At 48.2% G+C, this 12908-nt stretch overlaps 5 protein-coding genes across 7 annotated transcripts; 4 read left to right on the forward strand and 1 right to left on the reverse strand.

The window, feature by feature from the left end:
- The first annotated feature begins 168 nt into the window (after positions 1–168).
- H257_04541 (hypothetical protein) lies at positions 169–2160 on the forward strand. Its single transcript, XM_009829107.1, has 5 exons — positions 169–290; positions 349–482; positions 544–970; positions 1261–1674; positions 1893–2160. Exons 1-5 carry the CDS (start codon positions 263–265, stop codon positions 2099–2101), a joined length of 1212 nt encoding a protein of 403 aa, XP_009827409.1. The 5' UTR covers positions 169–262; the 3' UTR covers positions 2102–2160.
- Positions 2161–3687: 1527 nt separating this feature from the next.
- On the forward strand, positions 3688–5808 carry H257_04542 (hypothetical protein). The gene is made up of 5 exons (XM_009829108.1): positions 3688–3791; positions 3866–3999; positions 4047–4473; positions 4828–5226; positions 5280–5808. The coding sequence occupies exons 1-5, from the start codon at positions 3749–3751 to the stop codon at positions 5492–5494; spliced, it is 1218 nt and encodes a 405-aa protein (XP_009827410.1). The 5' UTR covers positions 3688–3748; the 3' UTR covers positions 5495–5808.
- H257_04543 (hypothetical protein) lies at positions 5751–7083 on the forward strand. The gene is made up of 3 exons (XM_009829109.1): positions 5751–6161; positions 6221–6435; positions 6488–7083. Exons 1-3 carry the CDS (start codon positions 5947–5949, stop codon positions 6946–6948), a joined length of 891 nt encoding a protein of 296 aa, XP_009827411.1. The 5' UTR covers positions 5751–5946; the 3' UTR covers positions 6949–7083.
- A 419-nt stretch (positions 7084–7502) lies between these two features.
- Positions 7503–9955, reverse strand: H257_04544 (prefoldin, alpha subunit). Of its 3 annotated transcripts, XM_009829111.1 has the most exons (10): positions 9843–9955; positions 9698–9776; positions 9390–9639; positions 9250–9341; positions 8828–8985; positions 8720–8766; positions 8535–8674; positions 8159–8263; positions 7800–8063; positions 7503–7734 (listed from the first exon to the last, which is right to left on the reverse strand). In XM_009829111.1, exons 1-10 carry the CDS (start codon positions 9911–9913, stop codon positions 7660–7662), a joined length of 1281 nt encoding a protein of 426 aa, XP_009827413.1. In that variant the 5' UTR covers positions 9914–9955; the 3' UTR covers positions 7503–7659. The 3 variants fall into 3 exon arrangements, with proteins under 3 accessions (XP_009827413.1, XP_009827414.1, XP_009827412.1); XM_009829112.1 differs by having other exon boundaries at positions 7503–8063; XM_009829110.1 differs by having other exon boundaries at positions 8535–8766.
- A 374-nt stretch (positions 9956–10329) lies between these two features.
- Positions 10330–11217, forward strand: H257_04545 (hypothetical protein). The gene has a single exon (XM_009829113.1). The coding sequence runs from the start codon at positions 10564–10566 to the stop codon at positions 11092–11094; it is 531 nt and encodes a 176-aa protein (XP_009827415.1). The 5' UTR covers positions 10330–10563; the 3' UTR covers positions 11095–11217.
- The last annotated feature ends 1691 nt before the right edge of the window (positions 11218–12908 follow it).

Raw genomic sequence — 12908 nt, forward strand, 5'->3', positions numbered from 1 at the left:
TAATAACTGTACTACTAGTACTAGTACTATATTAAGAGTACTTATAGAAGTACTACGTAGTATGTATTATTCCAAATATATACTAATATATATGAAGTATTGATATATTTTGATTCCAGTTCGCACTTAAGAGGGACATAGGTTTTGGTTTCATCAACGAGAAGGTATTTTTACTCAAGAGGCACGGACGCAGCACTCGACGTTTCAGCATCAAGAGACCCCTCAGCACCACTGCATCACTGCTCTCGTCAGACGTACGACCATGGATGAGAAGTCCCGCCGTCCTGAAGGTACCTTCGACCTATCCGCACCCCCTCCTTGTACCATCGAGTCACCTGTGGTTTGCAGACACGCCGTTCAAGCAGCAAAAGCTCAAGGCATGGCAGCCCATCCTCACGCCCAACTGGGTCATTGGCACGTTCTTTGTCGTGGGGTTGATTTTCATTCCCATCGGCATCATCTTGCGCCTTGAGTCCGACAACGTACGTCCCGCATTTCCTTGTTCTTCTTCAACACCCTCATGTCGGTCCACATTCGTCGCAGGTCGTGGAATACTCGATCCAGTACGACGGCGACGGCAAGTTGGACTCTAGTACCCAAGACCCGGTCGTGTCCATCCGAAGCGTGGGCGGCACCCCTGGCGCGTGCGCACTCGGCGATGGCGACGGGAACACGTTCGACCTGAATCGCCACGGATGCCTGCTGTCGTTCAAATTGGACAAGGACATGAAGGCGCCGACGTTCGTGTACTACCAGCTCGACAACTTTTACCAGAACCACCGCCGGTACGTCGCATCTCGCAGCGACGAGCAACTGCGCGGGAACCAGCCGAGCACCCGATCCGACTGCGACCCCATGCAAATGAGCCCAGACAACACCGTCAAGTACGCCGACCTGAACGACAACGTCGGCACCAACGGCACGTGGAATTTGAATCCATGCGGGCTTATCGCCAACAGTTTGTTCAATGGTACAGTACTACTACTAGTACTCTCTCTATATATCTGTAATATATATCGCTCATGGATATATAAATCTATAAAATCTCGAGAACGTCGATATATTCTTGATATTTCTAAATTATATATTTTTGCAAATCTGTTTCGGAACATTAGACGTCCTTTTACTTGTTTGATATGTTTTCTTTTTTAAGAGATATAGTTTCTTTGGTCGACCTGTATTTTAAAGCATAAACCTATCTTTTTTTTCACATCTCGATCTTAATATATTTCTTGATATTCATATATTCAACTATCGTAGACATTTTCTGGATCAACAGCGTGACCACGCCGACGGGCGTGCGGTACACGCAGACGGACACATACCCGGGTACGTCGCTGGAGGTGGTGAACCTCATGAGCCAGAGCGGCATCGCGTGGAAGAGCGACATCGCGTCCAAGTTCGACAACATCAAAGACACGGACCGCCGCGCCGACGAAATGTATCTGTGGCAGAACCCCAACTACCGCAACATCATCCCGAAAGGTCCGGGGCTGCCGCGCGTGCTCAATAAGACGGCGTGGACGTCGGACACGACCGCCAACTTTGGCGTCAAGAGCGAGCACTTTATCGTGTGGATGCGCACGGCGGGGCTGCCCAATTTTCGCAAACTGTACGGCCGCATCGACACGGACTTGCCGGCAGGGTCGACCCTCGAGTTCCTCGTGTCCAGCAGTACGACTTCGTCTCTATTTGATATTTGATATCGCAATGTTTGATCTTTTTTTTTGCGAAAAACAAAAAAAATGCGATTTTTGTTGTATGTTTTTGTGAAAAATTGATCGTTTTTGTTAAAATGTTGCAATTTTGATCGGGAATACAAACAGGGGGGGGTGGAAACACAATCCTTTTGGTGGGGGGGGGTACTAAAAAATTATATTTTTTTGGTGTAGACTTTGTCGTGTCGGCGTTTGAAGGGAAAAAGTCGCTGGTGCTGTCGACGACGTCATGGTTTGGCGGACGCAATCCGTTCCTGGGAGTCGCGTACATCACGGTGGGGTCGCTCTGCATGGTGCTGTCCATCCTGTTCTTTGCCAAGCATAAACTGTCGCCGCGGAAGCTTGGCGATACGCGCTATCTTGTGTGGAAAAACAACCAGTGAGAGAGGAGATGACGTGGATACATACAATATATATATATATCCTTTGCAGTCTACATACATGATATTGTCGTACGGGCGGGCGAACGATGGGCGTATCAGACTTGCGATCGTCCCGGGGATACAGTAACACTGGCTTGTTCATTCTACATTGCATTTACACCTACAAACGAGCGAGTGTGCACGTGGGCTAAGTAAGATGTGTCCTCTTTCGTCATCAACTATGATTAGTATTTTTTAGTATTTTTGTATCTACTTGACTTCACAGTCAGTATTAATTTCTACTTCGAAGTTGTATAGTTTTTGCTTGCCTCGTCACATTTTATAGTACTGTACTGTACTACGTAGTACATGAAATCTGTATACCCGGATCCGGAAGTTGATCTAGTAGTGGCACAGAGGATTAACATACACACACTTTACAGACTTTAACAATGCGTTACTTGGGGAAATAGAACGAAGACTATTCTGCCGTTGCAATTGTCGATTTAAAGGCATTGCCGCTATAACCAAATTACCTTTTTAAATTCTTATAGCTAATACCATTGGAGCCTGTCTAACCAATCCGGAGTCCATGCCGCGCCGTCGTACCCATCATCAGTGATGCGAGATCCATAACGGAAAAATTACCTAAGGGCCCTAATTTCCCTTGGGAGTTTTGGCAAAATTAAGTAGGCCCATATGGAGGGAACTATTCTGAACGCTATACCCTCGGTGTGGGGCTGAGCTCCATTAACTGGGTCTCTGGGATTTCCCAGTGGCGGTGTGTGGAACAAGTCCGCAACGAAAATCCATCGATATTATTGAACGGTTGATTTTATATTTCACCCAACAATCGAATTAATCGAATTTTGAACCATGGATTTTTGTACTATTAATAGAAGTAAATCATATTATCCGGACAAAGCCGGATAAACCAACCGAACCATACGAATTATACGGATATTTCAACAGAATCCCTGATTTATTCCTTTGCACTACGGCGCTGCTTAACAGTAACGCTTCCCCCATTCTACACTTTGCATCTCTGCCCATCCTGGGATGCGGAAGGACATCTCGAACAAGTCCTTTGACCGGCACACGACGTAAGGATCAACTGTCCATTTGACGTAGCATCGATTGTCGAGCCACACGCAAACACTACATACCGTCGTGTGGAACCTTTCGACGGCATGTGGCGTTGTTGGGATGCCTTGTACCGAGGGAGAGGATGTAACATACTAGTACCAGTTATTAGGACCGGACGACATTGCCCTCGCGCAAAGATGACAAGTCGTCTGATCCCTAAACCAACCGGTACTCCCCGTCAGTGCAATGCAACACGACAACGCCGCTCGTCGTTATGAGGTCAGGCGCAGCTGCGCTTGTCCTGCACACTGTCATCGCTGTATGGAAAAAATTAAATTCATTTTAAATTGAATTCATTTATTAACAATAAAAATATTGTTATTATTTATTACTAGTATGTTTTATTATCAAACTTTTATCGTGAATAAACTGTACCGAGGAATATAATCTCATTTTAAATTTTCCAATAAATTCCCATATAAACAATCCTACAAAGGGGCAAAATAAAATAAAATACGCGTGGTCCCGCAGTTTGTAACACTTTTCCATCTTGCCGCAGTACTCTTCCGTCGGCATTTCGCTATGAGCACCATCAAAGACGGCGAGCCCTCCCGACGTCCTGATGGTACACCCATGTGTCTGTCTTGTCATGGAGAGTGAGACGATGGAGCAGAGAGATGTGATGACGTTTCCATGTAGATACCCCCTTCAAGCAGCAAAAGCTCAAGGCGTGGCAGCCGATCCTGACCCCGGCGTGGGTGATCGCGACGTATTTTCTCGTCGGGCTCATCTTCCTCCCCATCGGAGTGGTGCTGTACCAACAGAACCTCGACGTACGTTCCCGATGTCTTCGTATCTGGGTCACTCATGATCATGGCAGGTGGTGGAAATGGCGATTCAGTACGACGGCGTGGACGCGTCCACGGGCCTATCCACGCTGGGCGCGAGTCTGCAAAACCTGAGCCCAACCTCATCGTGCTCGCTTCCGAACGACAGCGACGGCAACTCGTTCAACCTAAACGAACACGGGTGCGTCGTGTCATTCAAGCTCCAAAACGACATGAAAGCGCCCATCATGGTGTACTACCAACTGGACAACTTTTACCAAAACCACCGCCGGTACGTCCAGAGCCGCAACGACGCGCAGTTGCGCGGGCAGCCCGTGTCGCTTCCCATTTCCACGTGCGACGGCGCGACCCAGACCACCGACTTCAAGTACAACTCGACGGAGGACCTCGCCCCGAACGCTGTCCGTCAAAAGTACAACTTGAATCCGTGCGGACTCATTGCCAACAGTCTCTTCAATGGTATGTATATATATATATATATATATGTATACCCACCCCCCATCCGCATCCATTCTCTCTCTCTCGCGTCCCCTCAATCATGCCGATTCCCATCATCCTCGACATCCCTCACAACGATATTGTCTTTCTTTTACCCAAAATTTGGTTAATTTTTGTGCTGATTCTTTGCCAAATCTATCAATCGAGAATGTATGCTTTGTCCTGCCCTTTGTATCACACTAATTTCAGTCACACACTAATTCGAAGTTACCTTCGAAGAGTGGATAATCATTTGATTGGCCACTTGATTCGTGTGTTGGGTTTTGATTGGTCGATTGTTCTGTATTTCGATTATATCGACAATACACTTGGTAGACATTTTCTGGGTGCACAGCGTATCCCTTCCTTCCGGTGAATACCTCAATCAGACGCAAATGTACGGGAACGTGACGGTGCTCAACCTCATGGACCAGTCGGATCTGGCGTGGAAGTCGGATCTGGACACCAAGTTCAACAACTATGACACCGTCGACGCCAACGACTTGTACCTGTGGCAAAACCAAAAGTACCGCTGGGTCATCCCGTCCAAAGTCGGCCAGGAGCCGATCATCAACAAGACCGCGTGGACCAAACCCACGACGTCGTACGGCGCCGAGACGGAGCGCTTCGTGCTGTGGATGCGCACGGCGGGGCTGCCCAACTTTAGGAAAAAGTACGGCCGCATCAACACGGACCTGCCCAAGGGCACCGTCATTCGGTTCTTGGTCTCGAGCAGTATGTACATGGAGAGGAAAATGGGTGGTGGTTGACGTGTGTGGTTGGTGTAGACTTTCCCGTGCAAAGCTTTGATGGACGCAAGTCGCTCGTGATCTCGACGTTGTCGTGGTATGGCGGCCAGAACGCGTTCCTTGGCCTTGCGTACATCGTCGTGGGGGGAATCTGCATGCTCCTGAGTCTGTTCTTCTTCATCAAGCACAAGTTGTCCCCGCGCAAGCTCGGCGACACCAACTACTTGGTCTGGCGCGGCAACAAACCCAACTAACGAACGAGCACACCAGCCGGAAGCACAAGTAGTGACGGTCGTCCTTGGTAGCTCCTCCATTGCATATAATCCTCATGGCACGACTACTCTTTGTCTCGCGACGGCCTTGGTAACAAACACCCTTGCATCCTTTCCTCCCCTTCGTTCAAGCATCATTCTTGGTGAGATCGCAAAACTCGGCGTCGTTTTCAAACATCCGGATAATCAATAATGTCGGTCGTGCGTGGAATCCGGATATCCATTGGGAAGGGTAATATGGTCAATACAATCTTCAAGACAAATCTCATTGATTTCTTCGTACAAGTATATTGAACGTATTGTGGTCGTGGTCGACCTTCGATCTATTTTACCTAATATTTGTATACATTGATATATCATGTGATGGTCTTTGTCGTCGTGATCTGACTTTCCAAACCCGTCGAACACACACACTCGACAAGAACAGGAACAGCATGTCACGCTTCCTGAAGGAGCCGCAGACGGACAAGACGTCCGAGGCGCACGTGGAAGCGTCCTTGGGCCTGACTATCGGCGCGAGCAGCATGCAGGGATGGCGTGAATCCATGGAAGATGCAGAATTGGTCGACACCAAGCTTCCAGGGTTGGCCAACGTCGCGCTCTTGGCGATTTTCGACGGCCACGGCGGCGACTTCATTGCCAAGGAGACGTACGTCTACCTCTGCAACGAATGTCCAACATGATGGACTCACGACGCTGCTACTGCAGGGCCAAGCAAATCGTAGACCAAATCGTGAGCACGGACGACTACAACGCGTACGATGGAACGAACCCGTACGCGCTCGTGAGTGCGCTGAGTGAGGCTTTCTTGCGCACAGACGACGCGCTGCGGGAAGCGCACACGGACGGCACGGCGGACGAAGTCGGCGCGACGGGGCTCGTGGTGCTCGTGACCAAATACCACATCATTTCCGCCAACGTCGGTACGTGTCATCATTGTCATCCCGACGTCACTCCTCACATATGACGACTCAGGGGACTCTCGGTGCATCTTGAGCGACAAGTCGGGCCACGTGCCGATCCAAATGTCCCTCGACCACAAACCCGACCACGAAGCCGAGAAACTTCGCATCCTCGCGGCCGGCGGCACCGTGTTCCGCGGGAGAGTGTGCGGTGGTGTGGCCGTAAGCCGCGGGTTTGGGGACTTTTGGTTCAAGCGCAACGAAGACAACAACCCGGACAAGAAGCCATGGGAGCACTTTGTGATTGCCGAGCCCTGCGTCAACATCCACGTTCGGACCCGCGACGACGAGTTCCTCGTCCTGGGGTGCGATGGCATCTATGATGTCATGTCGAACGAGCAGATCCAGAAGTTTACGCGCGACAAGCTGGCCAACGGCAAGTCGCCGACAGCCGTGGCTGAGCTGCTCATGGACGAGTGCTTGCACAAGGGTAGTCGGGACAACATGAGCGTGGTCGTGGCGTTGCTCACCTAGTAGCTCCGAAACGGCTCGACAACACTCTTATATGTACACACAATACTGGTATTCGATTCGAAATTGGTGTGTTTGGGTGCTCACTGTCAATCAAAATCACCAAATCGGCACACAATCGATATATCGACCAATCAAAACACAAGACATGAATTAACTAGCCAATCAAATCAACTCTTCGAATAATGATTGGAATTAGAACGATCTTTACTTACAAAGATCGATAGATGTACACCTACATCCCATCTCCACCCTTCCTGTTCACTGTACGTACTGTACTGTACAGTGTACACTGTACACTGTACATGTGACTATAGACAACAACCAAGTGGAGTGTATGGGGGGAAAGAATACGCTGGGGCATCATGTTGTGCCACTAAGCAACGAGCTGTGTCAAGACTGCATCGATGATACTATGTTGCTCCGAAACGCGCCCTGGTTAACGTTTATGCCGGAGTACCATAACATTACTACACGTTTGTGGTCTACTAAGTAGGACACGATATTGATAGTACTACTAATGCGTTACTAGTACTATTGGGGATAGGGCATCCATAGCACAGGACAACCAATTGGGGTTCTATTTATGGCATAACTATTCATCGAAGCACCTGCATACAGTATGCCGACAGGGGGTACTGTACAGTACTCGTACGCTGGTAATAATACACCGCCACCACGTTGAAACGAGTACCAAAAAGATATGATCAATCTCTACGCGAGCCCTTGTCGCAGGGCTTTGAACCGGGACACGCGCTTCGGCGGCGGCAGTCCGTCTTGTGCTTGGCCCTGTCACTTGTTTAGCCAAGCACCACTACCTTGTCGCATATTTACGCTAGACATGTGTTGCGTACCTGGTGTGGGGATGCCAACGTTGGCCCAGCGTTGGTTTCGACCACCGAGCCAGAAAACACACTTGATCGTCGTGCTGCGTCCACGTCATGAGTGGTACTCAGTCGCCGGAGGTTCTTGTCGTTGTCGGCCTGCTGGCGCAGCTGTTTGGCCAGGGCGAGCGCAGATTTGTCGGAGGGTTTGAGTTTCGACGCTTCTTCGTACGCGTCCGCCGCCAAGTCGACGTGGCCCAGTGCTGCCAACGCCTGGCCCCGTCGAAAGTGGCCCTACGTGTAAATATATATATATGTAGTTGGAGTAATATTATATATCCCGCCAACGCTGGCGGCTCCATCTCCATAACGCTATCATCCCTTCTTACCTTGGCCCAAGTCGGGTTGATGGCAATGGCGGCATCGGCATCTTTCTGGGCGTGGGCAAACTCTCGCAGATGAAAATGCGCCGCCGATCGGTTGCCGTACAATGTCTACAGTAGACGACATATATTGTCCATTCGATTCAAAATCATTCGAGTACGGGTGCTCAATCGACAGACAATCGATCGACCAATCAAAACCCACAACATAATCAAATTCTCTCTCCAATCCATTCAAAAATCGATTTAGTGTGTGACTTGTATTAGTGTGACAGTGGATGATACAAAATTTAGTACAAACAATCGATGGAATATATAAATATCCAAATTTTGGGTAAAAGGACAATATATCTTGTGTTTCTTGTCATATATGAGTACGAACATGAGCGGTGGGCGTTAAAGCAATGGCTTTGGAGTACAAATCGACGGCCGCTTGGTACTTGGCGGAAGCAAACGCGGCGTTGCCTTGCTGTTTGATCGACTCGGCTTCGTGGGTTGTCACCGCCGTCTTGTCCACGGACGCTAATGATGTCGGCTCAAAAAGATTCTTTGCGTGTACGTACGTACCCTCTTCGTGCTGTTCCAGCGCTTCCATCCGCCGCATGGCGTCGTCCCTGTTGGTTGGTCCATACAATAAGTAAGAGTATGACGTGGCAAACGCAGAGGAGAGTATACCAATCCCACGACGACGCGGCTTGCTTGGCAGCTTCTTGGTTTTCAATCTCAAAGTACATGTCGTAGTCCGCTTGTGTAAACTCGGACGGGTCGACGATCCCCTCGTTGCTTTCGGCTTCGGATTCCTTGATCTCTTGGATGTTGGCGTCTTCGTAGATCTAATGACAATATATCAGCATGACAACACAGTGCAATCGAATGAGCATCGGTCGACAATCGATATACGACCAATCAAAACCCAGCATTTCGAATCAATTTAGCCAATCAAATTCCACACTCTTCGACCAATGTGTCTAATTCGTGTGTGACTTTAATTAGTGTGACACCCTGGACGATATATTGTTATATATATAGATTTGGCGAAAATCAGCACCAAATGTCCACAGTTGGGGGTACAAGGACAGTATATATATATTAGGTACCTTTTTCAAGTTGAGCACGTTGTCCACGTCCCCCAGCTTGGCATGAAGTGACTCGAGCCACACTTCCTGGTGCTTGATTTGCTTGACTAGATCTATGGACGACAAGTTAGAGAGAAGGACGAATGGATATGGGCAATCACCTGTCTTTTTGCGCTCGACCATGGCGCCGGTCTGACTGGCCGTCTGCTTCGCAAAGAGGTCGCCCCCGAGATGCGCAGTGATTTCATTCGCATGCACAATCTTCCCTGGAACAAACGCTTGCTTGCCCAACGGAACCATGATGTCGTGGTCCAGCTTGGTCGGCAAGTCCTTCAACACACCCGCCAACGCGTCGTACTCGGCCAAGTCCTTCTCCAACGCATGCAACTTGGCGCTGGCTTCTTGAATCTCCTATCGTAGATGCGTGAGTGCATGTTCTTGGGCGCGGAGGCGGCGATTGTAGTACTACTTGTTTGAGCTGCAGGGGTTTGTGCGACAATGGCGGGAACTCTCGCGTCGGCTTGGTCGCCTTGGCTGCGTCGCCGCCTCTACGACACATGTTATGTTGTATGTCTCGTTTCCACCACCAACCATCTTCTTCTCCATCCACGTACCTTGACACCTCTGCAGCTTCTTCATCGTCAAATTCCTTGAGGATGCGATTCCATTTGTCGTAGTTTGACATGGCGGCTGGTGATTATTCGCGATTGAGCATGCCTCGAACGTGCTCATATTCAACCAAGCCATTTGATTGGACGAAAATGAATCACTGTAGCAGGTGAATTTGCATATTTGTGCACTTTTCACTTGGGCATACTCACTAGTACATCGCTTGCCTAGCACAAATCGAAGGACACGGACCGCGAACATTGGCATGTCCGTCGCCCTTCGTCTCAAACACACCTGAATACGTGGCATATCTGTGAGCTATGGAGGTTATATAGCCAAGGCAATGTGGCGAAAATGACTTCTCCCATTCAAAAATCCCCCCCCACGCACTGGTTGATTACATGGTGCAGTACGAGAGTGGGCAATGGGCAACGTCCCCCCCACCAGCTAAATTGTGACCCCCCAAACAACCAACTACATTGCTCACTGGAACCAACACCAAATCAGCAACTGCCGTTACACTGTCGTATCCGCGCTGTAATTTTGCTGTTCAAACCAATTGAGGGCGTTCATGGTACCCAGCAAAGCTTGCGACAGAGGGAGCCTTTCTCCGACATTTAGTACTATGAGTACCGTAGCTCGTTTGGCCCCTCAGTATTGATTGGCGTCAGGCTCGACAGGGATTGAAAATAGACTCCATCCGCCACCGACGTCAACCTAGGCAACATGACGCCAGCATCATCCATATTTCTACCCGATCGGGGGCTTCCTTTCAAGGGTATACTTCGTCGAAGCGAGGACGACTTGAGCATACCACAGGTGCAACGGCAGGACAACGTGGCGAAGCACGGGTCGAGCGAGCCACGACGTCTGGCTCACGTCAAATGTCGAGCCAAACTGCACCGTGATTCTCCCGTCTTCGTCCGCCACCGCCAGCCACGTATAGCCGTTCACGTCCATGAAGTCGTTCCAGCAAAACAAGAGTTGACCCGGCGTACACTCGACCACACTAAACACAACGAGCTTGTCGCCAACGTCGAAGTCCGAGTGATCAATCGATGCGTCCGAGACACATCCAAAGCCAACCAGATGAAGGAAGGCTCGCTCCGCTTGGAACACGGGGGACGTAAAGAATGCACGCGCGACTGTCTTGACAGCAATCGATGGCGCGTCCAACGTGGTTTCAAACACGTCCACGTGCTGCGTGTCGACAAACCGATGCAGCAAGGTGGTGGGACGCAAGGCCGACGGTCGTGACGCATGGATGTCTCTTGTGGCCACCCCAAACGTTGTCACAACAGAAGCGGCAGCCGTCCCGAGGGTCACTACTGGTGTAACCATTCTTCGCCATGCTGTCATGATTGCTTTGGTCGGATTCTTCTACGGGTATATGGATCAACATTCACCAACAAGAGTGAACGTTTTCCGAAAAGCAAGGTATAAGTAGTACCGTATTCCGTAATACTCCATGTGCCGACATATACATTTAGACATACAAAACCAAATATATACTACCCAGTAAACGAGTTAACCAACACCGCTATTGTCAATTACCGTATAGTGTATATGTATTGCAACGGATTAATCTATTGCGACTCCTGTAATAACTGATAATTTTCTTGTAATAACTGATATTTACTTGTGAATATGTTGAATATACTTCAAATTTGTATGACGCAATGGATTAACAAAATTTTGAGATCGAGTGTCGGCCGGTTGTGAAATATCACCTGTCGCAATACATATACACTATACGGTATGTCCTTCGATGGGTGGTCAATCAAGGCTTCTCAATCAACTCAGCTAAGACTTCGACATACTCACCATCCTCAGCGACGTTCACACTTTCGCCTTCCACTAACATGTAAACGACACGCCCTAGAGCCATTCATAACGATAGACTCCGACAGATCTGTCCACACCGAGGCAAAAATCCACGACACAACTGTGACGGAGGTTGGACCTTGAAACTCTTCTTGGTCACCTTGGAGTGCTTAAGTTGAAGCCACAATACTTTTCTCGCAGTCGTGACTTCAGAAGACGATTCCACGCCACGTCAGCAGGTTGACAGAACACGCTCGAGAACGACATTGATGGAGTAACGTTATTAATATTTTAATATTATTCATAGCACTAAATAAGTAAATACGTATTAAAATAGGTAGTGTATATTGTCAATTTGATTTAAATTTGGGGAGGGGGTGGCACCTACCAAACCGATCCACAATCGATCTGATTGGTTGAATTTCATTGAGAAGGTTTTGATTGGCTAATAATTTTGAGCTCATCTGACGTAGCCAATCAAATCGATTTAAATTCCAACGAGAAACCACGCCACAACACGAAAATTCACTCGAAAGCACAATATCGTTTTGAAACTCTTCTTTTATTAGGGCGGGTCTGGATGCCACGAAAAATGGCATAAAATTACCGTTTTTCCAAGAAAAGTTGCCAAAATTGAAATATTTCATTTTTCGAAATTTTGTGCGTCTGGATGCCACCAAAGTTCAAAAATTTATGCCACAATTTTCTTGAGAATCGGGTGTTTTATGGCATAAAAAAATGGACCGATTTGGTCCAACTATTTTATGGAGGTTTGTGTTCAATCGGAAATCGAATATAATTTTTCCAAAATTCAGCTGGTATCCAGACAACTTTGGAGATACTTCTTTTCTCCTTTTTTTCATGGGATATCAGACTTTGGGAAAAATTTGCAGACTTGTCAAAACGGTTTATGGCATAATTTTATGGGGTGGCTTCCAGACAAGCCCTTATTATTAACAGTAAACACTTTTCTCGAATAATAATGTCACCGATTCGACTAAGTGCGAGCCAGCCATGATATACCTATATACTTCGAAGTAGCTAGTACTTTTAGCTAGCAGGTGGTATTGTGCTTTTCACATATTTTGGCTAATCTGGGTATAAATACCCGCTTTTAACCAGTGGGTGACGAAGTTTTAGATTAATTCAACTTAGTTTTAGCTAATCGGAAGTACCTATGATTGGATGAGCACGAGCTGTTCCTGAAGCATATGTTGCTAACCTGAAGCGTTTGCCCAATTCATTTC

Source organism: Aphanomyces astaci, assembly GCF_000520075.1.
Source record: "Aphanomyces astaci strain APO3 unplaced genomic scaffold supercont1.8, whole genome shotgun sequence".
In the NCBI taxonomy this organism is placed as follows: Eukaryota; Oomycota; class Saprolegniomycetes; order Saprolegniales; family Verrucalvaceae; genus Aphanomyces; species Aphanomyces astaci.